This window comes from Trachypithecus francoisi, unplaced genomic scaffold (genome assembly GCF_009764315.1).
Source record: "Trachypithecus francoisi isolate TF-2019V2 unplaced genomic scaffold, Tfra_2.0 Contig01585, whole genome shotgun sequence".
NCBI lineage: Eukaryota > Metazoa > Chordata > Mammalia > Primates > Cercopithecidae > Trachypithecus > Trachypithecus francoisi.
In genome coordinates this window covers 6592315-6617420 of record NW_022681444.1, presented here as the reverse complement: position 1 = coordinate 6617420, position 25106 = coordinate 6592315, and the positions used below count along the sequence as shown (strand labels likewise).

Genomic DNA, 25106 nt, shown 5'->3' with positions numbered 1-25106 from the left:
CCGGCACAGGGTGAACACAGAGCAGGTGCCCACAAAACCAACAGGGACTGCACTGTGGGGCTGCTGCATGGCAGATGCACCCAACAGTAACAACCGAACTAAGAAATGCGGCTCTAGGGCTCTTCATTTTTTTTTTTTTTTTTTGAGACTGGGTCTCACTCTGTTGCCCAGGCTAGAGCACAGAGGTACAGTCATAGCTCACTGCAGTCTCAAACTCCTAGGCTGAAGCGATCCTGCCTCAGCCTTCCACATAGCTGGCACATGCCACCATGCCTGGATCATTTCTGTATTTTTTTTTTTTTTAATTTTTTTTTGAGACGGAGTCTCGCTCTGTCGCCGGGGCTGGAGTGCAGTGGCCGGATCTCAGCTCACTGCAAGCTCCGCCTCCCGGGTTTACGCCATTCTCCTGCCTCAGCCTCCCGAGTAGCTGGGACTACAGGCGCCCGCCACCTCGCCCGGCTAGTTTTTGTATTTTTTAGTAGAGACGGGGTTTCACAGTGTTAGCCAGGATGGTCTCGATCTCCTGACCTCGTGATCCGCCCGTCTCAGCCTCCCAAAGTGCTGGGATTACAGGCTTGAGCCACCGCGCCCGGCCCATTTCTGTATTTTTGTAGAGATGGGGTTTCCCTATGTTGCCCAGGCTGGTCTCGAACTCCTGAGCTCAAGTGACTGTCCCACCTTGGCTCCCCTAAGTGCTCGGATTCTAGGTGTGACCCACTGTGCCTGGCCAACTCCGGGTCTCTTCTTCAGCCTCTGGAAGCTGGTGGCATCCCTAGTGAGGTTCACAGGGGCCCCAGCACAACAGCTGCTGCTGTGTGGAGGGCAGAAGTGGTGACTGACTTGGCTCTCCCTTCTGTCTCCCAGCCCCTGGCCTCAGGCTTCCTCCACCACATATCTCACTACGGAAATCCCCACCTGGATGTGAGGCCCAGGAAGACCTGCAGGTCCCCAGAAGGGGTGGAAGAGGGACGTTCCCCACAATGGCAGTGGCTTTGTTTCCATTTCGGAGGCCAGACCACAGAGCCACAGGAGTACCCAGCCCTCCATCCGCACTGCCTGCCTCCACCAAGGGGCCCTTGGATAGGGGCTTCCCCAGCCAGGTAAGAGACTGGCACCCACAGGCCACCAACAGTCTTGAAAGTATGTCAAAGGTGTGGCCTCCCAAACTCCCAGTGACAATGATTTGCACAATTTCCTTTTCAGAAAGACAGGTAGTGACAAGCTAGCCCCATCTAAGCCCAACTCTGCGTTTGACACCACCAAATGCAGCAGAGAAAGGTGTGTGAGTGATGCTGGGAGCTGCAGAGACCATCTGAGGCTTCCCCTCAGCCAGCACTGGCCAACCACACTGTCCTGGGTGGACCTGGATTGGCTCCTTGCCTCCAAATCCGACTGGGAACAAATTGAGGAAGACATAAGCTCCAGGCTAAATCTTGACTCCCACCACTCAGCTTTGTGAGAGAACCCCTGGGATCCGACCTCCTACCCACGCACATCCCTGCTGAAGAGGAATTCAGCTCAAGGTCACCTTGGGGGACAGATCTTGCCTGGCCATACAGTCTCTGCAGGCAGGAGAACTACAACATTTTGGAGCAAAGACAGGCCCCAGACCCAGAGATTCGGATTCAGCAGGCCTGGGATGGGGCCCCAGGCGTCTGTCTCTGGAACAGAGCTTCTATCCTGGGTGGTTCTCTAAACCCCCGGTGAGGACTCCACACTCAGGGGCATCAATGGTCCCAGGACACTGACCCTGCCGGCCAGACCGCCTGCCAGCCCACACGCAGAGCCATGGCCGGGACACTCACCCGGTTGGCTGTGATGGCTAGGTTCTGGAGGTTCTGCAGGAGGCCGATGTCAGCGGGGAGGAAGGTCAGGTTGTTGTGGCTGAGGTCCAGGTAGCGCAGCTTGCGGCAGTAGAAGAGCTGCGTGGGGATCTTCTCGATCTTGTTGCGGTTCAGGTAGAGACGCTCCAGGTTGGTGAGGTTGCCGATCTGGATGGGGATGTAGGCGATGTGGTTGTACCACAGCTTAAGGCAGGTGAGGCGGTGCAGGTGCTGGAAGCTGATGATCTCCTCGATGGTCTTGAGGTTGTTGTCCTTGAGGTCAATCTCCTGCAGGTTGTGGAGGCTGAAGATGGAGTGGGGGATGCGCTCCAGGTCGCAGCGGATCAGCTCCAGCTCAGTCAGGTTCGCCATCTTCTTGAGGCTGTTGAGGACGATGAGCTTGGTGCCCTCGTTGTTGATGGACAGCTTCTGCAGGTGTACGCCCACATCTGTGACCACCTGCGGCAGCTTGCTCAGGTTGCTCTTCAGCCGCAGCACCTTGAGGCGTTTGAGCTCCCGCAGCCCGTCAATGACGATGTAGCGGTTGTTCTCCGCGCTCAGGTTGCCTGTCAGGTGCAGCTCCTCCAGCGTCTTCAGGCTGTAGATCCACAGCGGGATCTCCTTGATGTCGGTGAACTTGATGTGCAGCGCCCGCAGGTTCTCGCGCAGGAAGGCCAGCGCGGGTGCCTCAATCTTGGCCGCTGTGTGGTAGAGCCACAGCTCCTTGAGGCCTGTGAGTTGGGCAATGCTGGGCGGGATGGTCACGTCGGGGATCAGCTCCAGCTTCAGGACCTCCAGCTCCACCAGGTCAAACACGGTGTCAGGGATGCCGCTGAGCATGAACAGGTGCAGCTCCAGCTTGTCCTGCGCGTTCTTGGTGAGCCGCTGCCGGAGCTTGTCCAGCGTCCACTCGTTGTTGAGGTTCAGCTGCCGCAGCTTGTTCTCGCTCACCTCCGACAGGAAGACGGCGAAGCGCTTGGAGTAGAGCGGGTCATATTGGTCGATGAGGTGCAGCATGAAGGCGAAGTCGTTCTTGACGTCGGGGATGTCGCTATAGCTGCTCTCCTCACGGATCGACTCGAACGAGTACTTCTTGAGGGAGCGCCGTAGCATCCACCACAGTGTGTACATGCAGATGAGGCCGTAGAAGATGACTAGGCTGATGTAGAAGGACGCCAGGATCTTGAAGAGTGTGGCCAGGGGGTGGGCACAGCGGTAGGTGCGGTAGCCCGTCAGGCTCTCAATGTCCACGGTGCAGTCCACGTCAAACTTGATGTTGTGCACGTAGTAGACGGTGTAGCAGATGATGAGGATGAACTTGATCACCTTGATGATGGTCTGCCGCATGTAGAGGCGGTACACAATGTCCCCCTCCTCCACGTGAGTCCGGAACTTCTTCACCTTCTCAAACAGCGCCTTGGCCTGCTCCCCCTCCTTCTTGTCCAGCACACCTGTCTCTGAGCGGTCCACAATACCCTGCTCGATCCGTGACTTGGTCCTCTGCAGCATGGGCACGGTGGCCTCCACGTCCTCACTGACGGTCGATGACTTCTTGTCCATGGAGCCATTCATCTTGCTGAAGGCCGGCTTGGGGTCGCTCTCCTCCACCACCGTCTCTGACAGAGCCCTCGTGGTCCAGGGTGAGTCGAAGCACTTCAGCAGGATAGACACAAAGTGCTCCAGCTTCGAGCTGGTGCGCGGGAATTTGAACCAGAAGTTGCTGCAGGCCAGGAAGATGAGCGTGTGCAGAAGCACCAGGTAGGGGAAGTACTTGGCGAACCAGTGCAGCCGGTTCTCATAGCACACGGCGTCCACGTAGTTGTACTGGTGCCGGTCCAGGTCATACTTGATGCCTGTGGGGCCCGTGTCAGGGGTCGGTAGAATGGTGGAGTTGGGGTAGGTGGGCTCCAGGCCAGGGGCTGCCCAGCCCCGGAACGAGTCATTGCAGGAGTCCTTGGTGACCCACTTACAAGGTAGGCAGATCATCTTGTCTTGGGTGACCTGCAGCGTCCCCCCGAAGACGGCGATCATCAGCATGACGATAGAGATGTAGTCCGTGAACACATCCCACCACGGCTTCAGGATCCGGTATGCTGGCTGCGTGTCCGCAAAGTAGCGGAGCTCTGTCACTGGAATCATGGTTCAACCTAAAAGGGACCCATAGGAGGGGGTTAGCGCAGGGTGGCCTGGCTTTCCTAGGACCCAGGGGTCAGCGGAAGAAGACAATGAAAATTCTACCATTGTCCAAAATTCCACCTCAAATCTAGCTGGGAGCCAAAGCTTGCCCACTCCTCAGGGCAGCCCACTTATCTGCCCTTCTGGAGAAAGCATGTGGCCACTTGGCTGGGAAACCACCCTGGGGGAGGCGGGCAGGCTCCCTATTTAACACAGAGGAAGACTGAGCACAGCGAGATTAGACAGATCCCCAGTGCAGCCTCAGGGTTCTCTGCCCACCCCCTGCATTCCAGTAAGAGCATTTGGGAACTCCTTTCTAGAGTCCACCCATTTAACAAACGGACTGACCACAGGGACACACTTAAAACTCCCAGCTGCTGTAAAGCTGCAGCAATGGGCTGGAGGGATTCCCACAAAATATGAAGCAAGAATGCAACATGCAGAGGGGGTGCAACATGAACTCACGCCATAAAACAAAGAGCAAGGTTTAAAAATTCCACATGGTTCACGTCTGTAATCCCAGCACTTTGGGAAGCAGAGTCAGGCGGATCACCTGATGTCAGGAGTTCAAGACCAGCCTGGCCAACATGGTGAAACCCTGTCTCTACTAAAAATAAAAAAATTAGCCTGGCTTACTGGCAGGTGCCTGTAATACCAGCTACTCAGGAGGCTGAGGCAGGAGAATCACTTGAACCCAGGAGGCACAGGTTGCAGTGAGCCAAGATTGCGCCATTGCACTCCAGCCTGGGCGAAAAGAGAGAAACTCCAACTCAACAACAACAAAATTCCGCGTGGGGGCTGGCATGGTGGCTCATGCCTGTAATCCTAGCCTGTAATGCCAACCCTTTGGGAGGACGAGGTGGGAGGATCGCTTGAGTCCAGGAGGTCGCCTGGGTGACAGAGACCCTGCCTCAACGACAGATTCCACATGTGCGTATAGTTATGTGTGTACAAGATTCCGGGAGCACTCGGAAGACCAAAGGTCACACAGTGGGTCTTCATGACAGGCTCCTGGGGGAGCGGCCTCAAGACAGGGAATTAAGAATAAGGCTCTCCTCCCCTACAAACTGGGTGATCATGGAGAGGCCTTAATAGAAAATCATCTCTGGTGGCATATGTATAAAGGAATGAAAAACAGCAGCAACAGCAGGCTCTCCCAGAGAGAGTCCAGTTTGACTACTACGGAGAGAAGCTGGAAACCTGATTTTTTTTGTGTGGTTTTTTTGAAACGGAGTCTTGCTCTTTCACCAGGCCAGAGTACAGTGGCGTCATCTCGGCTCACTGCAACCTTTGCCTCCAGGGTTCAAGCTATTCTCCTGCCTCAGCCTCCTGAGTAGCTGGGACAACAGGCATGCGCCACCATACCCAGCTAATTTTTGTAATTTTTTGTAGAGACGAGGTGTCACCATGTTGGCCAGGATGGTCTCGATCTCTTGACCTCCTGATCTGCCCGCCTCAGCCTCCCAAAGTGCTGGGATTACAGGCGTTGAGCCACCGTGCCCGGCTGGAAATCTGATTTTTAACACATAGCTTTGGTGACTCTAATGATTGGCCAAGCTTGGGAAACACTGGCTGAGAAGCCACATTAGGAAACCCAGCCTGTGCCACACAGGAGGTACGCGGCAAGATCTCTGTGAGAACTCCTCTCTGCGGCCATTCGAGGTCACACCGCCAAGGCGCATTGTTCTTACAACAGCCCATAAAGCTGTCACGGAGGGAAAAGGTACTAGATGTTCCCCGGAAAACATACAGAAAATTGTAAAAAAGCATAACGACAAAAAAAAAAAAAATCCCCTGTACAGTCACTACCAGGGTTACACACTGTTAACTTTGCACTGAATAATAACCTTTCAGTCCTTTAGATACTTTTTCAGTATTTTAGATTTTTTTTTTTTTTTTTTTTGACAGAGTCTTCGCTCTGGCACCCAGGCTGGAGTGCAGTGGCACAATCTCAGCTCACTGCAAGCTCCGCCTCCCGGGTTCACACCATTCTCCTGCCTCAGCCTCCCAAGTAGCTGGGACTACAGGTGCTAGCCACCATGCCCAGCTATTTTTTTTATTTTTTAGTAGAGACGGGGTTTCACCGTGTTAGCCAGGATGGGATGGTCTCGATTTCCTGACCTCGTGATCTGACCACCTCAGCCTCCCAAAGTGCTAGGATTACAGGCATATTTTAGAATTTTTTAATTTTTATTTTAAGAGACCGAATCTTGCTCTGTCGCCCAAACTAGAGTGTGGTATCGTGATCCTGACTCACTGCAGCCTCGACCTCCTGGTTGAGCAATCCTCCTACCTCAGCATCCCCCAGGTGGCTGGCTACTGGTGTGTGCCACCATGCCCAGCTAATTTTTTTTTTTTTTTTGAGACGGAGTCTCGCTCTGTCGCCCAGGCTGGAGTGCAGTGGCCGGATCTCAGCTCACTGCAAGCTCCGCCTCCCGGGTTTACGCCATTCTCCTGCCTCAGCCTCCCGAGTAGCTGGGACTACAGGCGCCCGCCACCTCGCCTGGCTAGTTTTTTGTATTTTTTAGTAGAGACAGAGTTTCACCGTGTTAGCCAGGATGGTCTCGATCTCCTGACCTCGTGATCCACCCGTCTCGGCCTCCCAAAGTGCTAGGATTACAGGCTTGAGCCACCGCGCCCGGCCGCCCAGCTAATTTTTAAAATTTTTTGTAGAGACAGGATCTCGCTATGTTGACCAAGTTGGTCTTGAAATCCTGGCCTCGGCCGGGTGCGGTGGCTCAAGCCTGTAATCCCGGCACTTTGGGAGGCCGAGACAGGGAGATCACAAGGTCAGGAGCTCGAGACCATCCTGGCTAACACGGTGAAACCCCGTCTCTACTAAAAATACAAAAAAAAAACTAGCTGGGAGAGGTGGCGGGCACCTGTAGTCCCAGCTACTTGGGAGGCTGAGGCAGGAGAATGGCGTAAACCCGGGAGGCGGAGCTTGCAGTGAGCTGAGATCGGCCACTGCACTCCAGCCCGGGCGACAGAGCGAGACTCCGCCTCAAAAAATAAAAATAAAATAAAAAAAGAAATCCTGGCCTCAAGCAATCCTGCCTTGGCCCCCCAAAGTGTTGGGATTACAGGAATGAGGCATAGCAGCCAGCCCTTTCTATTTATTAAAATAAATTGTGCTTTTACTTATTATTTATTTAGAGACAGAGTCTTGCTCTGCTATGCAAGCTGGAGTGCAGTGGCACAATCTCAGCTCACCACAGCCTCTGCCTCCTGGGTTCAAGAGATTCTCCTGCTTCTGCCTCCCAAGTAGCTGGGATTACAGGCACCTGCCACCATGCCCAGCTAATTTTTGTATTTTTAGTAGAAATGGAATTTCGCCACATTGGCCAGGCTGGTCTCGAACTCCTGACCTCAGGTGATCCACCTGCCTCGGTCTCCCAAAATTCTGGGATTATAGGCGTGAGTCACCGTGCCTGGCCAAATTAAGCTTTTACTTTACACTCTATTTTTACCTTACACTGTAACCCGGAACCTAGATTTTTATCTAAACCAAGTTTGAAATGCCTGTGTCAAATGTGTCTGTTTCTCTTAGGAGAAGAACAGGGGTGCCCAGAAGATGGGCCACCTTTCTTTGATTACTGATAATGTTAATAACCAGAATAGTAACAAACTCTTTTCTTTCTTTTTTCCTTTTTGAGACAATCTCACTCTGTCACCCAGGCTGGAGTGCAGTGGCGTGATCTTGGCTCACTGCAACCTCCGCCTCCTGGGTTCAAGCGATTCTTGTGTCTCAATCTCCTAAGTGGCTGGGATTACAGGTGCCCACCACCACATCCAGGTAATTTTTGTATTTTTAGTAGAGACGAGGTTTTGCCATGTTGGCCGGGCTGGTCTTGAACTCCTGGCCTCAACCAATCCCCCTGCCTTGGCCTCCCAAAGTGTTGGGATTATAGGTGTGAGCCACCGTGCCCGGCCTAGTAAGGAACTCTTTATGAACAGCACCTCTCGGGCCAGGCGCGGTGGCTCACGCTTGTAATCCCAGCACTTTTGGAGGCTGAGGCGGGTGGATCACGAGGTCAGGAGATCGAGACCAGCCTCGCTAACACAGTAAAACCCCATCTCTAATAAAAACACAAAAAATTAGCCGGGCGTGATGGCGGGCACCTGTAGTCCCAGCCACTTGGGAGGCTGAGGCAGGAGAATGGCATGAACCCAGGAAGCGGAGCTTGCAGTGGTCCGAGATCGTGCCACTGTACTCCAGCCTGGGTGACAGAGCGAGACACCATCTCAAAAAAAAAAAAAAAAAAAAAAAAGAGCAGCATCTCTCTGCAAACGCCAAACACTCCCCATCCCCAGTCTTTCTAGGCTATGCTGGATGGGGAGGACAGGAGGAAAGCAGAGCAAGACTCCATGTGAGGCAGGTGGAAAGGGGCTCTCAGCAGGGGTGATGATGGCCACAGCCGGTGCAGTGCTGAGGGCTTGAAAGTCTGCCAGGCACCAGGCAGGCCTCCCCTGCAGGCCCTCCTAGGGTTCCTTTGATGCCCAAGAGACCAGGCCTCTTTAGCCCCATTCCATAGATGGGGGTGCTAAGGCTCAGGAGGTGACATCACCTGCCAACATCACCCTGCTATTAAGTGGCAGAGTAGAGTAAGAACAAACCCAGCAGGCCTGTCCCCCACCACCGGGTTCAGGTCCTCGCCACCATGTGGGACTTGCCCTCCGCCTCCCCAAGGTCTCACCCAGGCAGTGCCAAGAGAAACGGGCCTGGGAGTGCAGCTTCCCCGCCCCTCAGCATTACCAGTGCTCAGGTCACCAAGGGGCCAGCAGACACCATCACCCGCCCTGGGCTGGCAGCTCCAGCCCAGAAGTCAACCCTCCTAGCGATGCCAGGACTCACGGGCCAGCGCAAGCACCCGCCCCACAGGAAGGCCTGGGCCCTCTAATGACCAGCTGGGTCCACGTACCACCTACACTGCTGGGAAAGAAAGTGGCACTGGGAGGGTCTGCTGAATCACACAGCTGCCTCCACGGAGACACGCGGACACCTGGAGTCCCCATCCAGGGCCAGGGCCTAAAGACTGGGGAACGGAAGCGGGAGGAGAGGAGCCCGGTGCATGCAGCAGCCTGCCTGCCCCGAGTCTGGAATGAGACAGGCAGGGCGGGCGCGGCCGTTTGAGTGGGCAGGATGTGGTGGCAATGATACTACAACGCCTCCCTCGTGTTCAGGGAGTGGGGTATGTTCACTCACAGAAACACCCGCTTCCTCTGCAAGGAGCCGCCCCAGCGCCGCTGACCTGGGGCTTGTCTGCACTACCCAGACTCCTCCTCCTGAGGCAAGAAGTGTTCCCAGCTCAGTCACACAGGTGAGGGAAACTGAGGCTCACAGAGGTAAAACCACCTGCTCAGGGCAGGAAACACCGTCCTGATCAGGTCTGATTCTGACCACCCGCCCCCACTCCGGGCTTGATCAGGGCACATCTGGAGTCTGTTCAGCCCTTGGCTAGGTCCAGTGGGGGCAAAAAAAAATGACCAAGGTGGGACTTCTGCTTCAGGTTCCTCTCCAGTTTGAGTGTGTGTGGGGGGTGGAGGAGAGCCCTGGGGTTCCAACAGGCAGAGCCTGGGGCTGGCTGCAGAGCTGAGAAGGGCCTGGACTGGAGTCTCTCACAGGCCTGGCCCGGCCAGTGCCTGGGCCTACCCTGGTGAGGGTAACCTGTTCGGAGGGGTCACCCCCAGCTGCGCCCGTTTCCTCATCCTCTGCTGTGTGATTCTGGACAAGTCACTGCCCCTCTCTGATGCGGTGTCGGGGGAGATCAGGAAGGAGAGTACAGGCACCAAATCCAAGGTTGACTTCCCAGGGGTGTGGGGAAAGGAGCCCCACCCCAACAGGAGCCAGCCGGGTGGTGAGAGCCACCTGCCTGACCCCCGCAGGGGCGGGCTCCCTCCCACACGGCTCTTGCTGAGGATGAAGAGGGGAAGCCAGCACCAAGGTGTGGGCCTGGACTCTGGCAGCCTCACTGTGGGACCTTGGACAAGCTCCTCGCTGCTTGCAGCCTCAGTTTCTTCACATACACGATGGGCACCATACCACACAGGGCTGCTGAGAAGAGGCTACAGAATTATTTTAATTAAATGGGACAGGGTCTTGCTATGTTGCCCAGGCTGGTCTCAAACTCCTGGCCTCAAGCAATCCTCCTGCTTCAGCCTCCAAAGTAGCTGGACTGTAGGCGTGCAGCACCACACGGGGCTAAAAAAAGTTTTTTTTTTTTGAGGCAGAGTCTCACACAGTTGCCAGGCTGGGGTGCAGTGGTGCGATTTGGGCTCACTGCAATCTCTGCCTCCTGGGTTTGAAAGATTCCCCTGCCTCAGCCTCCCAAGTAGCTGGCACTACAGGTGCGCCACCACCATGCTCGGCTAATTTTTCATATTTTAGTCAAGAAGGGGTTGCCCTATGTTGGCCAGGATGGTCTCTATCTCCTGACCTCATGATCCGCCCGCCTTGGCCTCCCAAAGTTCTGGGATTACAGGCGTGAGCCACTGTGCCCGGTTTTGTTTTTGTTTTTGTTTTGAGAGGGAGTCTTGCTCCGTCCCCCAGGCTAGAGTGCAGTGGCACGATCTCGGCTCACCGCAACCTCAGCCTCCTGGGTTCAAGCAGTTTTCCTCTCAGCCTCCGGAGTAGCTGGGATTACAGGCACGCAGCACCATGCCCAGCTAATTTTTGTATTTTTAGTAGAGACAGGGTTTTGCCATGTTGGTCAGGCTGGTCTCGAACTCCTGACCTCGTGATCTGCCCACCTCAGTCCTCCAAAGTGCTGGGATTACAGGTGTGAGCCACTGAGCGGGGCCTCACACTGGACTAATTTTTTAAAACTTTTTAGAGATAGGGTCTTGCTTTGTTGCTCATCTGGCCTCAAACTCCTGGACTTGAGTGATCCTCCCACGTCAGCCTCCTAAGTAGCTGAGACTACAGGCATGAGCTACTGTACCTGGCAAGTCTAGGGAACCAAATGCTTTTATTTTTATTTATTTATTTATTTTTTGAGGCGGAGTCTTGCTCTATCGCCCAGGCTGGAGTGCAGTGGCCGGATCTCAGCTCACTGCAAGCTCCGCTTCCCGGGTTCCCGCCATTCTCCTGCCTCAGCCTCCCAAGTAGCTGGGACTACAGGCGCCCGCCACCTCGCCCGGCTAGTTTTTTGTATTTTTAGTAGAGACAGGGTTTCACTGTGTTAGCCAGGATGGTCTCGATCTCCTGACCTTGTGATCCGCCCGTCTCGGCCTCCCAAAGTGCTGGGATTACAGGCTTGAGCCACCGCGCCCGGCCTTTATTTTTATTTTGAGACAAGCCTGTCACCCAGGCTGGAGTGCAGTGGCATGATCTCAGCTCACTGCAACCTGTGCCTCCTGGAGTCAAGCGATTCTATTCCCTCAGTCTTCTGAGTAGCTAGGATTACAGATACCCACCACCACGCCCAGCTAATTTTTGTGTTTTAGTAGAGACAGGGTTTCACCATGTTGGTTAGGCTGGTCTCGAACTCCTGACCTCAAGCGATCCACCCACCTCAGCCTCCCAAAGTGCTGGGATTACAGACGCGAGCCACCGCACCCAGCCCCCAAATGTTTTTAAAGTGCTTTGTGCAGAGTGGGGCGCAGTCACCCCAGGCTGGTATAATCTTTCCTCCATCTTCTCAGCGCCTAGAGAAGTCGGATTCTCTTTGAGGACAAGAGTCAACTGTTAGGACTCGATACACTCAGAGGCTCTCCCAGAGAGTGCCTGAAAGGGGACAGGGTGGGGTGGGGCACTGCAGGGCGTGGGCCCCAGGTGTGGTGGAGAGGCCGGCAGCGGTTTCAGGTGGATGTGGGTTGCGGCTGGGATAGGGAAGGCAGCTAAAGCCAGGCAGCCTGGGCCCTTCCTTTCCCTGCCCAGCCCCGAGGAATCCCCACAAGGAGGGGCCCAGTGCAGGGACCCGCCCAGGAGCTCAGGACTGCAGATGACCAGACACCCACAAAAGAGCAGTTCCAGTTCAGAAACAGACAACCAAGGCCAAGGCCAGATTCTCCCTAGTGCGGAGCCAGGAGGTCCCCATTGTTTCCAGGTCCATTTTTTCCCTCAATTTTTTTAGACTGTCATAAAAGACACGCAACTGAAAATTTACCATCTTACCCATGTTCAAGGGTGCAGTTCAGTGGCATGAGGCACATTCACTGTTGTGCAGCCATCACCACCATACACAGAACTCTCTTCACCTCGCCAAACTGAAACCCTGCACCCCTTAAACACGACACCCCTTCCCCCCACCGCCTCCTGGCACCCCATCCCACTTCCTGTTTCTGTCAATCTGGCTCCTCTAGGGACCTCGTGTAAGTGGAATCATAAGCTATTTGTCCTTTTGTGACGGGCTCTATCATTAACATAATGTCCTCAAGGCTCACCATGTTCTAACACATATGAGAATGTCCTTTTGTTAAGGCTGTTTTTTTTTTTTTTTAGGGTGTCCATTTTATAATCAGGGAAACGGCTGGGACACAGAGGTCTTCTGCTCAACTTTATACCGCCTGGAAGTGACAGAGGTGGCCTTCGAACCTGGATGTGCAGTGGACCCAGACAGGCAGCACCTCCAGGGTGGGCCATTCAGATGGAGCAGACCCCCGCGAGAGCCCTTCTTGGGGCGCGCCTGGGTGTGGTCAGAAATGCCCCGAAAGGGAAGGGAGCCTCTGAGGCGAGGGATGGAGGTGGCTGGGCTATCTCTGCCTTCTGGAAAGTGCCCTTGCTTATCCTCCCTGTGCTCGGCCCTCTCAGCTGGCGCTGCGTCCCAGCGGAGCTATGGAACAGCTTCTCTCCCAGGGCCTCAGTTTCCCTGTCTAGAAAGGAGCAGCAAATCTGTTAAAGACGTGTCCATGTTGTGTAAAAAATGAACCAAGGGGTGGGTGGGCCCAGGCCTCTGCCCAGCCTGGACTCCTCCTTCCCCTTCATCTGCTCCCCACCGCGTCAGACTGCTGGGCTGTGACTGCAGAGTTGCCGCCACCATCACAGACAACCCTTGTCCTCGCTCTTCTGGCCTCCAGCTGGCAGAGAGGGAGGGGACTACCCAGGAACCAGGACGCCTTCCCCTCTCAGCACCTTGGTTCCCCATCGTAACATGGGGGAAGGTGACAAATGCCCTGCGGGCTCTCAGGACCCTCATGAAGATCACAGAAATGGGGCTTCCCAAACGACCTGTGTGAGAGCCCGGGTGGGTGAAGAGCAAGCCCTCCACATGAGCTCGGAGGGAAGGGCCGGGCCAGGGCCAACCTGGCTCTGCTACTTGTGATGCTGGGCAGGTGACTTCACCTCTCTGAGCCTTAGTTACCCCATCTGTGAATGGGGCTAAAGATAGGCCCTGACTCAGAGGGCTGCTAAAAGGCCAGGGCCTGAAATACTCAACACATCCAGTGTGCCAGGACCAGCCAGAGCCTGCAGGTGGATGTGAACAGGAGGTGGAGAGCAAGAGAGGCCTGGCCTGGCCCTGCCTGAGCGACCCTGACTTCAGGAGAGGCCTGGTGAGTGAAGGAAAAGTGTGTTCGAGAGTTAAGTTGGGAAATGGAAGAAGGAAACCATCAGAGGACTCCGGGACACCTGGTAAAGATACAGTTAGGCGAGGCCTGGCACACAGTAGGTGGACAATAAGCACACCCTGGTTAAAGAAGCTACCAGATCAACTACCCGGGAGGCAGAGGCAGAAGAATCGCTTGAACCCGGGAGGCAGAGGTTGTGGTGAGCCGAGATCATGCCATCGCACTCCAGCCTGAGCAACAAGAAGAGTGAAACTTCCGTCTCAAAAAAAAAAGAAGAAGCTACTAAAGGCCAGATGCAGTGGCTCACACCTGTAATCCCAGCACTTTGGGAGGTCGAGGCAGGTGGATCACCTGAGGTCAGGAGTTTGAGACCAGCCTGTCTAACATGGTGAAAACCCATCTCTACTAAATATAAAAATTAGCCAGGCGTGATGCCGGGCACCTGTAATCCCAGCTACTTGGGAGGCTGAGGCAGGACAATTGCTTGAACCCAGGAGGCAGAGATTACAGTGAGCCGAGATTGTGCCATTGCACCCCAGCCTGGGCAACAAGAATAAAACTGCCTAAAAAAAAAAAAAAATTTTTTTTTTAAATCACTATCTCAAAGGATCAAGAATAGCTAAGACAGGCCGTGTACGGTGGCTCACGTCTGTAATCCCAGCATTTGAGGAGGCTGAGGTGGGCGGATCACCTGAGGCCAGGAGTTTGAGACCAGCCTCGACAACATGGCGAAATCCTGTCCCTACTAAACATACAAAAAATTAGCCAGGTGTGGTGGCAGGAGCCTGTAATCCCAGCTACTCGGGAGGCTGAGGCAGGAGAATGGCTTGAGCCAGGGAGGTGGAGGTTGCAGTGAGCCAAGATCAGGCCACTGCACTCCAGCCTGAGCAAGAGTGACATTCTGTCTCAAAAAGAAAAGAAAAATCAGAGACTATCTTCATGTCATTAAGACAGGAATATCTTACCACAAAGTGTATAAATCCTTACAGGAAACGTAATGTACTGATCACATTAAAGTTAAAACATACATCGAAAGACATAATAATATACAAGTGAAAAGAAGCCACAGACTAGGAAGATTTATTTCTAAAGTTTAAAACCACCAAAAGATTAATATCTAGAATACAGCTGGACGCAATTGCTCATGCCAGTAATCCCAGCACTTACGGAGGCTGAGGCAGGTGGATCATTTGAGGTCACGAGTTTGAGACCAACATGCTGGCCAACATGCCGAAACCCCATCTCTACTAAAAATACAAAAAAATTAGCTGGGCGTGGTGGCACATGCCTGTAGTCCCAGCTACTCAGGAGGCTGAGGTAGGAAAATCCCTTGAACTCAGGAGGTGGAGGTTGCAGTAAGCAGAGATCATACCACCACACTCCAGGCTGGGTGACAGAGTGAGACTCTGGCTCAAAAAAAAAAAGAAAAAAGAAAAAGAAAAAAAAAAGGACTTATTAAGTGATCAGATAAGGGAATATATGCAATCCCAAAAGTGCGTTAGAGCAAAACGCTTGATAACAAGAGGAAATGTTCAAAGTATGTTAAATCTAAAAAGTAGGTAACCCCTCTGCCATAAATTACACACACACACTGAACAATCTTAGAAGTGAGATTAGACTGCTGTTTATTATCCTTTTTCACCCCAAACTTATCTTTTTCTTTCTTTCTTTCTTTTTTTGAGATAGAGTCTCACTCTGTTATCCAAGCTGGAGTGCAGTGTCGCGAGCCACCACGCCTGGCCTCTATTTTTTTATTATAAGCATTTGTTACTCATAATTAAGAAAACAGATTATTTTGCCGGGTAAGGAGGTGCACACCTGTAATCCCAGCACTTTGGGAGGTCGAGGCAGGTGGATCACCTGAGGTCAGGAGTTTGAGACCAGCCTGTCTAACATGGTGAAAACCCATCTCTACTAAATATAAAAATTAGCCAGGCGTGATGCCGGGCACCTGTAATCCAGCTACTTGGGAGGCTGAGGCAGGACAATTGCTTGAACCCAGGAGGCAGAGATTACAGTGAGCCGAGATTGTGCCATTGCACCCCAGCCTGGGCAACAAGAATAAAACTGCCTAAAAAAAAAAAAAATTTTTTTTTTAATCACTATCTCAAAGGATCAAGAATAGCTAAGACAGGCCGTGTACGGTGGCTCACGTCTGTAATCCCAGCATTTGAGGAGGCTGAGGTGGGCGGATCACCTGAGGCCAGGAGTTTGAGACCAGCCTCGACAACATGGCGAAATCCTGTCCCTACTAAACATACAAAAAATTAGCCAGGTGTGGTGGCAGGAGCCTGTAATCCCAGCTACTCGGGAGGCTGAGGCAGGAGAATGGCTTGAGCCAGGGAGGTGGAGGTTGCAGTGAGCCAAGATCAGGCCACTGCACTCCAGCCTGAGCAAGAGTGACATTCTGTCTCAAAAAGAAAAGAAAAATCAGAGACTATCTTCATGTCATTAAGACAGGAATATCTTACCACAAAGTGTATAAATCCTTACAGGAAACGTAATGTACTGATCACATTAAAGTTAAAACATACATCGAAAGACATAATAATATACAAGTGAAAAGAAGCCACAGACTAGGAAGATTTATTTCTAAAGTTTAAAACCACCAAAAGATTAATATCTAGAATACAGCTGGACGCAATTGCTCATGCCAGTAATCCCAGCACTTACGGAGGCTGAGGCAGGTGGATCATTTGAGGTCACGAGTTTGAGACCAACATGCTGGCCAACATGCCGAAACCCCATCTCTACTAAAAATACAAAAAATTAGCTGGGCGTGGTGGCACATGCCTGTAGTCCCAGCTACTCAGGAGGCTGAGGTAGGAAAATCCTTGAACTCAGGAGGTGGAGGTTGCAGTAAGCAGAGATCATACCACCACACTCCAGGCTGGGTGACAGAGTGAGACTCTGGCTCAAAAAAAAAAAGAAAAAAGAAAAGATTAATATCCAGAATAAATACAAAAATCCTGCATATATAAGACAAAGACAATCCAATGAAGGGAAATGGCAAAATATATGCATAGGCAATTCACAGGGGAAAAATGCAAATGGAACTATGTATGAAATAATTCTTAGCCTTGCTAATAATCAAGGAAACTAAATTAAAACAATCACATATCATTTTACTCCCCCAATTGGCAAACATTATGAACTCTTAGAGAAGGTAGGATGCACATACTCTATAACCCAGCAACTCCTCTCCTCATTATTTATGCATCTTAGAGAGCTGCTGCACACATAAGTGAGAAACCACACACAAGAATGCTCACTGAAGAATCGTTCATAATAGCAAAAAACCAGAAATGACCTACATATTCATCAACAGGAGAAAGAATACGTTGTTCTAATCATACAATGGAAATGCTTTAAATCCATTAAAGTTAATGAACTGTAGCAACATGTATCAATATGGATGAACTTCAAAAGCAATGTTAATCCAAAAAACAAGTTGTAGATGATGCATACATTATATAAGGTTTTCTACAAGGTGTATACCCAAGGATACTGAAGATACAAAAGCATGCATGGAAAGTCTCCAAACCAAGATAATGATTGTATCTAGGGAGGGAAAATGGGGAAGGGGCTTCAACTGTGCTTGGAATATCTTACTTAAGTGCACGTGCACATTCAAGTGTGGGTGAGCGGTGTGTGCATGCGTGTGTGTGTATATCTGAAACAATTACTGTAAAACACTGAAGTCTGACAAAGCTGAGTTCTTGATACGGATGTATCTGTTCTAGGTTTTATACTTTTCTTAAACCATTTCATCACACAAAACTCACCGAAACAATCATGCATTCCTACCCTGCATAGCCAGTGCTCTCCCCAACCTCACACAGGCGAAGGCTCAGCAGGGAGCAGCAGCTACTGCATCTTACCAGGTTACCAGAGCAGCGGAGGCAGCTCCTCCTTCCAGCTGCTACTCCTCGGCCCCTCAGGACTCTGCAGATCCCGTAAGCACTCCCTACCTGGTCCTGCCTTGCTCCCAGGGAGGTGTAGAAGTGGGCATTGTACAGAACAGACCCTTCCCACAAGGCAGCTCAAGCAGGTGCCTTGGACAAATGGGACCAGGTTTCTGGATAGCGCCAGGGCATCCCTGTTCCTGGGAGTTAAATGAGTAACCCAGAGAGCCCCAGCCTTCCCTCAGGCACAGGTGGATCTCAGGGAGCAGACAGAGCAAGAGACTTGAAGTTTGGAACATGTGGGTCCAAATCCAGCTCCAGCAAGAAATAATTCTGTGACCCCGGGCAAATTGTTTAGCTTAAGCCTCTGCTTTTACAATTTATTTTATTTTGTTTTTATATTTTTGGAGACAGAGTCTCGCTCCACTCTGTGGTCCAGGCTGGAGTGCAGTGGCAAGGTCTTGGCTCACTGCAACCTCCACTTCCCAGGTTCAAGCGATTCTCCTACCTCAGCCTCCCGAGCTTCTACAATTTTAAACCAGGAATAACGCCACCTTCCTTGTAGACGTGTATGCAGTGACCCAAAAGACGTCTAAGAGATATTAAGCATAAAAGAATGTTGCTGAGCAGTACATAAAATCTGTGAAAGAAGCCAGTCATAAAAGGCAAATACTCTGATTTCACTTATTCACCTAAGTGAATACACAGAAAGCAGAAGGGATACCAGGACCTGGGGGAGTAGGAAATGGGGAGCGAGCATTTAATAACAGATGCAGAGAGTTTCAGTTTTGCAAGATGAAAACAGCTCTGGAGATAGGTGGCAGTGATGGATGCACAATGTGAATGTACTCAATACCACTGAAGTGTACACTTACAAAGAGTTAAGATGGTAAATTTTACGTCATGTGTATTTCACCACAATAAAAAAAAATTAGGAAATATGATCTTTTTTTTTTTTTTGAGGTAGAGTCTCACTCTGTCACCCAAGCTGGAGTACAGTGGTGTGGTCTTGGCTCACTGCAACCTCTACCTCCTGGGTTCAAGCGATTCTCCTGCCTCAGCCTCCCAAGTAGCTGGGACTACAGGTGTGCGCCACCACTCCTGGTTGAATTTTGTATTTTTGGTAGAGACGGGGTTTCGCCATGTTGGCCATGCTGGTCTCAAACTCCTGACCTCAAGTGATCCACCTGACTTGGTGTCCCAAAGGGCTGGGATTACAGGTGTCAGCCACTGCACCTGGCCTGTTACTGGTATAATTTTGTTTTTTTTTTTTGAGACAGAGTCTCGCTCTGTCGCCCAGGCTGGAGTACAGTGGCACAATCGCTGCTCACTGCAAGCTCTGCCTCCCAGGTTCACGCCATTCTCCTGCCTCAGTCTCCCAAGTAGCTGGGACTACAGGTGCCCACCACCATGCCCATCGTGTTAGCCAGGATGGTCTCGATCTCCTGACCTCGTGATCCACCTGCCTCAGCCTCCCAAAGTGCTGGGATTACAGGTGTGAGCCACCACGACCGGCAATTTTTTAAAACAAGAATGATGCCTGGGCACGGTGGCTCATGCCTGTAATCCAAGCACTTTGGGAGGCCAAGGCGGATGAATTACTTGAGGTCAGGAGTTTGAGACCAGCCTGGCCAACGTGGCGAAACCCCATCTCTACTAAACATACAAAAAATCCCTTTAGCTGGGCATGGTAGCACATACCTGTAGTCCCAGCTACTCAGCTGGCTGAGGTAGCAGAATCGATTGAACCTGGGAAGCGCAGGTTGCAGTGGACTGAGACTGCACTGCTGTACTCCTGCCTGTGTGACAGAGTGAGACTCTGTCTCAAAAAATAAAATTGTATCAATAACAAACTTATTACTGTGTACAGAAAAAAATTTAGAAAGCTATGCACAGAACTGTATACAGTTGAGTCTACTCGTGGTAAGACTGTAGAGGGCTATCTACATTACACATTCTTCCATTATTTAAATCTGGTACGTTTATGAGTAGAAACACTACTTGAAAATAAATCAAAAGACCTTCCTCACTGTGTGGTTTCTCAGGATGATAAAAGAATTTATAAGTAGCTGCCATCCATATATTAGAAACAGGTCAGCCTCATCCTGCCTGCCCTACCTCATAACACTCACTCTCAACAGCTTGTAGTCCTCACCTCCTGGGAGCAGAGCAGGGAGGAGCTCAGACCCCAGAGCTGGGCAACTCAAAAATCCAACCCCACCACGGCCTCACTGGGGCCTCAGAGCCTCTGTGTCCTCAACGGCAAGATGGAAATATTACATCCTAAAATATTACAGCCTAAAATGGGTTATAGCTGTAAAATGGGTTATTGTGAGAAATAAAAATAAGGCATCGTGTCAACACAACACCGGACACACGCAGGCTGTCGCTCCACGGTCCCACCTGCCATCGCAGATGACTCTCCCAGAATTCAGTGGGGACTGACCTGGGTGAGGGTCGAGCCTCAAGCACCATGTCTCTGAGCAGGGGCCAGACCACTCGGAGAACCCCAGGACCCCTTAAGACTCGCTGGGACTCACAGAACCTCGAACACTTGGAGACCCTCCCAGACTCAGGACCTCCGTGTGGCAGAGTTGGCCATCTGCTTTCAGAGCCAGTCCTTAGCTTCAGCCCCACTCCACATCCCCTGGATGCTTCTCGAAGACAGGGAAAGGAGTCAAGAAATGACAAGCCGCCCACTCTGTCCCAGAGACAGACACCCCCCAGCATGCACCAGACCCCATGTGGGCCCACAGGGATTTGGCATGGCTCCCACACCTGGGCGGCAGGCAGGCGGGCTGCGGGTAAACAGGGCACAGAGAGCCTTTTGTGAAAGCACAAACAAGGCTGAGCCGGGAAAACTTCCCAGGCAGGAGGGAAGGCGGGAGGCTGGCACCCCTCCTGTACCGGAGATGGGAAGGCTGGCCCTCCAGTGCTCTCCCGGGGAGCAGGAAGGGGCCGCTCTCAACAGGCCCTGTCCCGGGAGGGCTCCAAGCCTGTGGATCTGCTCCTACCACGGGCCATGAGTCATGTGCTTCCCCCATCCCAGAGCCAGAGGGGGAGGAGAGGTCTCAGCCTCCACCCTCCCCAGGGCGGGCACTGCCCTGGAGGCCCCCACACCCAGCTGGGGTGAGTCAGAGGCTGCTGGCTGGGGGTGCTCCCTGGCTTGGGACTCACCCTGTGTAGAAGGGCACACCCTCACTTCCTGGGGAGAGGAAGAGGGGAGATGCCAGGGCTGGATGGGGAGGGGAGCACAGGTCAGTTCCAAACTGCTCTCACCCGCGCTGGGCCCCCAACCAGGCTCATCTTCACGCCAACTTGAAAGGGCGTGGCCCGCCTTCTAGGGTGAAAGGCAACAGGCGAGGGACACCCACCTGGGCTTCTCCCAGCAGCTCCAGAGCCAAGCACAGAGAGGAAGCAGGTGGGGCTGCAGGTGCGGCCTCAGGACCTGCCCTTGCCCTGGTAGGCTGGGGCAGGAGCGCCCAGTTACTGACTGTCAGCTAAGGGTCCTTGCCCTATCTCCCAACCTTCATGCAAAGCAGCAAGGTGGCACCCACCTCACCACGAGACCATGAGAAAGTCCCTTCACCTTACTAGGCTCTAGTTTCCTCATCTGTAAAATGGGCTGACAAGTCTATTGCTCGAAGGGTTGTGATGAGAACAGAAGGGGACAGTCCATAGAAAGCTTTTAGACTAGCGCTTGCCACAACAGTAAGGCTCTGGAAGCTTCGCTGGTGTTATTATTATGGGAGAGTTTATCAGTCCTTTTATGGGTGTGATGTCTGAGGCCCAGAGAAGTTTGGTAACCTTCCCAAGGCCACTAGGGCTAGGAAGAGCTGGGAAGACGCACCTCAAGCCTGACTTCCCATTGTGCCAACCTGCCTCAAGGGCAAGTGGGCCTCCTGGACCCGCCTGGGATCCAGGCCCTTGAAGATAATTCTTGAGACAAGACCCTCTTTTCCCTAGGGGTACATGGAAACCAGGGCTCTAAAGGGAACCCCATCAGGCCACACTCAGATGCCTCTGGTCTCACAGGTACCGCTATAAGGAAGCTCTGGAAGGGAGCCTAGCTCTGGGTTTAGGGCCAGAAGGCAGTGTTGGGTCTGGGCCCTGGGGTCAGAGGGGCCTGGAAGGCAAGCCACTTTAATATTTTTTGAGACAGGATCTTGCTCTGTCGACCAGGCTAGAGTGCAATGGTGCGATCATGGCTCACTGCAACCTTGAACTCCTTGGCTCAAGCAATCCTTCAGCCTCAGTCTCCGAGTAGCTGAAACTACAGGCATGTGCCACCACATCTGCCTATTTTTAAAAATATTTTGTAGAGATAGGTTGTTATGTTGCCCAGGCTGGTCTTGAACTCCTGGGCTCAAGCAGTCCTCCAGTCTCAGCCTCTACGCAGCTGAAACTACATGCACATGCCACCACACCTGGCTAATTTTTTTTTTTTTTTAGACGGGGTCTCACTCTGTCGCCCAGACTAGAATGTAGTGGCACAATCTTGGCTCACTGCAATCTTCACCTCCCAGGTTCAAGCGTTTCTCCTGCCTCAGCCTCCCAAGTAGCTGGGATTACAGGTGCATGCCACCATACCCAGCTGATTTTTGTATTTTTTAGTAGAGATGGGGTTTCTCCACATCGGCCAGGCTGGTTTTGAACTCCTGACCTCAGGTGATCCACCCGCCTCGGCCTCCCAAAGTGCTGGGATTACAGGCGTGAGCCACTGCACCCGGACTAGTATTTTTTATTTTTGTAGAGACGGGTCATTATGTTGCCCAGGCTGGTCTGGAACTCCTGGGCTCAAGCAATCCTCCCACCTCAGCCTCCCAAAGTGCTGGGATTACAGGTAGGAACCACCACGTCCAGCCAACACTCATATTTGCACATGGAGTCTTGGCCACACACAGTTTACAGGACTTAACCTGTTATGAACACCAGCACTGCCTTCTTAGACAGGTTATGAAATGTGGCCACCAGTACCCTAGAGAGGCGGCAGACGCATCTTCTGTTGAGATCCCAGGGGACTGGGCACTGGCCAAGCCCTAGGCAGGTCAGGCGGAGGACTGGAGGGTCTGACAGAGGGTGAGTTGCTTGGTACCTGACTCTCTGGGCTAGAAGGGGGTTAACTCCAGTGATCCTGACCCATGGAGTCAGCTGGGAGATGCGAGGTGTCCTGCAGGGCCAGGATTCCCGCCCACCACCCCCACTGCTGGTCAGTGCGTTTGTCATGCTGCCCGTCAGAGGGCGCAGGTTTGGCAGATGCACTCTGAGGGCGTCCAGGTGGCATGTGAAAGCTGTGGAATTTTACAGCCACTTTTACTCCAGTGGAACATCGCTTTAGGCGTGAGGCTTAGATTGCAGCAAGCAATTTAATTTTGAGGTTTTAAGCCCTCAAGAGACGTTTAGACGTAGACGAACTTGCTGCGAGACGCAAGACGCAACAGAAATGCATCTGGAAGACGGCAGGGAACGTTTGTGGCCGGGAGTAAAAGCCCTTCTAGAAACCTCAGCCCCACACGCCCTTGAGGAGGGAAGGTTAAGCCCCTTGCCTTCCCAACACACATACATACACACACACACACACACACACACACACACACACAAAATGAAGCCACTAAAAAACAACTGTCTGGCCGGGTGCAGTGGCTCATGCCTGTAATCCCAGCACTTTGGGAGGCCGAGGAGGGTGGATTACCTGAGGTCAAGAGTTCAAGACCAGCCTGACCAACATGGTGAAACCCCATCTCTACTAAAAATACAAAAATTAGCCGGGCATGGTGGTGCACACCTGTAATCCCAGCTACTTGGGAGGCTGAGACAGGAAAATCACTTGAACCCAGGAGGCAGAGGCTACAGTGAGCCAAGATGGCACCATTGCACTCCAGGCTGGGTAACAGAACAGGACTCCATCTCTTTTTTTTTTTTTTTTTGAGACGGAGTCTCACTCTGTCGCCGGGGCTGGAGTGCAGTGGCCAGATCTCAGCTCACTGCAAGCTCCGCCTCCCGGGTTCATGCCATTCTCCTGCCTCAGCCTCCCGAGTAGCTGGGACTACAGGCGCCCACCACCTTGCCCGGCTAGTTTTTTGTATTTTTTAGTAGAGACGGGGTTTCACCGTGTTAGCCAGGATGGTCTCGATCTCCTGACCTCGTGATCCGCCCGTCTCGGCCTCCCAAAGTGCTGGGATTACAGGCTTGAGCCACCACGCCCGGCCTCAGGACTCCATCTCAAAAAAATAAAAATAAATTTAAAAAAAGAGGCCAGGCGCGTTGGCTCACGGCTACAGTCTTGGAACTTTGGGAGGCCAAGGCGGGTGGATCACAAGGTCAGGAGATCGAGACTAGCCATGGCCAATATGGTGAAACCCCATCCCTACTAAAATTACAAAAATTAGCCGAGCGTGGTGGCGGGTGCCTGTAGTCCCAGCTACTCGGGAGGCTGAGGCAGGAGAATGGCGTGAACCAGGGAGGTGGAGGTTGCAGTGAGCAAGACTGCGCCACTGCACTCCAGCCTGGGTGACAGAGAGAGACTCCGTCTCAAAAAAAAAAAAATTAATTAATTAATTAAAAAAGTAAAAAAAAGTACCAACTGTCCAGTCCCAGTCCTGTGGGGAGCTCCGCCCTGCATCCACACCAAGGGCATGAGTTCTGCGGTAAACGATGGGGACTAAGGCTGAAAGAGTGGCCTCTGGCCAGTGCTTCTCAGGGTTGTTTGTAGCCCACCAGCCTCACAACTGCTGGGGAGGCATCTTCAAAGTGCAGATTCCTGGGGCCAACCTTCCAGTGCAGACTCTGCAGTTCTGTGGTGGTGGGCTCAGGGGAACAGCATTTTAAACAAGCTCCCAGGTGACTCTGAAGGCCCCCAAAGCCTGGGAACCTGAGAAAAGGAGCAATGGAGAGTGAAGTAGAAAAAGCCCCGGCTGCCAAGCCATACCAACCTGGGTTCAAGTACTGGCTTTGCCACATGTACATTGTATACCTTTGGGCCAGAAACCTCATCCCTCTGGGCCTTGGTCTGTCTGGGCCTTGGTCTGTAAAATGGTAAAGCAACCTCACACACAAGGCTGTGGTGAAGATAAGATGGACAAATGCATGCAGCATCCCAGCATGCGGCTTAGCACTGAGACACGGTGCTGAGGATGACCACGGACTGTGAAGGTGCTACTGCAGGAAGGAGGAGAAGCAGAGATGCTGAGCACCATCTGTGGAGTGGCCAGCTCTGCGGCTCTCTCCCAAGCAGTGTATGGGAAAGAAAAGAGACTCCTGGGGAAGAATGGAGGAAGTGACATGGGGGAGGGACAGCAACAGGACAGTGAGCCTGAAAAACACAGGTGAGATGTCAGGAGCTCCAGCACAGACCTCACTCCCAGCGTGATCCTGCCAGACGCTCTCGCAGCCCCACAAAACGAGGCTGCCACGCCTGTACACTCTCCTTGCCCAAACCCTTCCTGAGGTCAGCTATACCCCAAAAGAGAGCATCTTTGGACCCAGGTAGCAGGGTGGGCCCTCCTCCTGCTCCTCACCTGCCCACTCTCAGAACTAAAACTTGAAAGGAGCATGCCAAAAGGACCACAACCAACGCTTCCTCCAGAGACAGCAAGGGTAAACTGAGTCAGGGTCTGCCTGTTCCTTCCTGTCCCCAGGAAGGGCCGGGCTCAGGAGAACAATGGCTCAGACTCAATTTGTCTCAGCTTGATTCGTG

The 25106-nt window shown here is 52.5% G+C and overlaps 1 protein-coding gene across 2 annotated transcripts in view; it reads right to left on the bottom strand.

Moving 5' to 3' along the window:
- The window catches only part of LRRC8A (leucine rich repeat containing 8 VRAC subunit A), a 39986-nt gene that overhangs the window by 8283 nt on the left and 6597 nt on the right, over positions 1-25106 (bottom strand). For both annotated transcript variants that reach the window (XM_033193139.1, XM_033193147.1), the window contains one exon: positions 1806-3970. In XM_033193139.1, coding sequence (XP_033049030.1) covers positions 1806-3962 — 2157 coding nt within the window. In that variant the 5' untranslated portion in view covers positions 3963-3970. The remainder of the gene's footprint in view (positions 1-1805; positions 3971-25106) is intronic.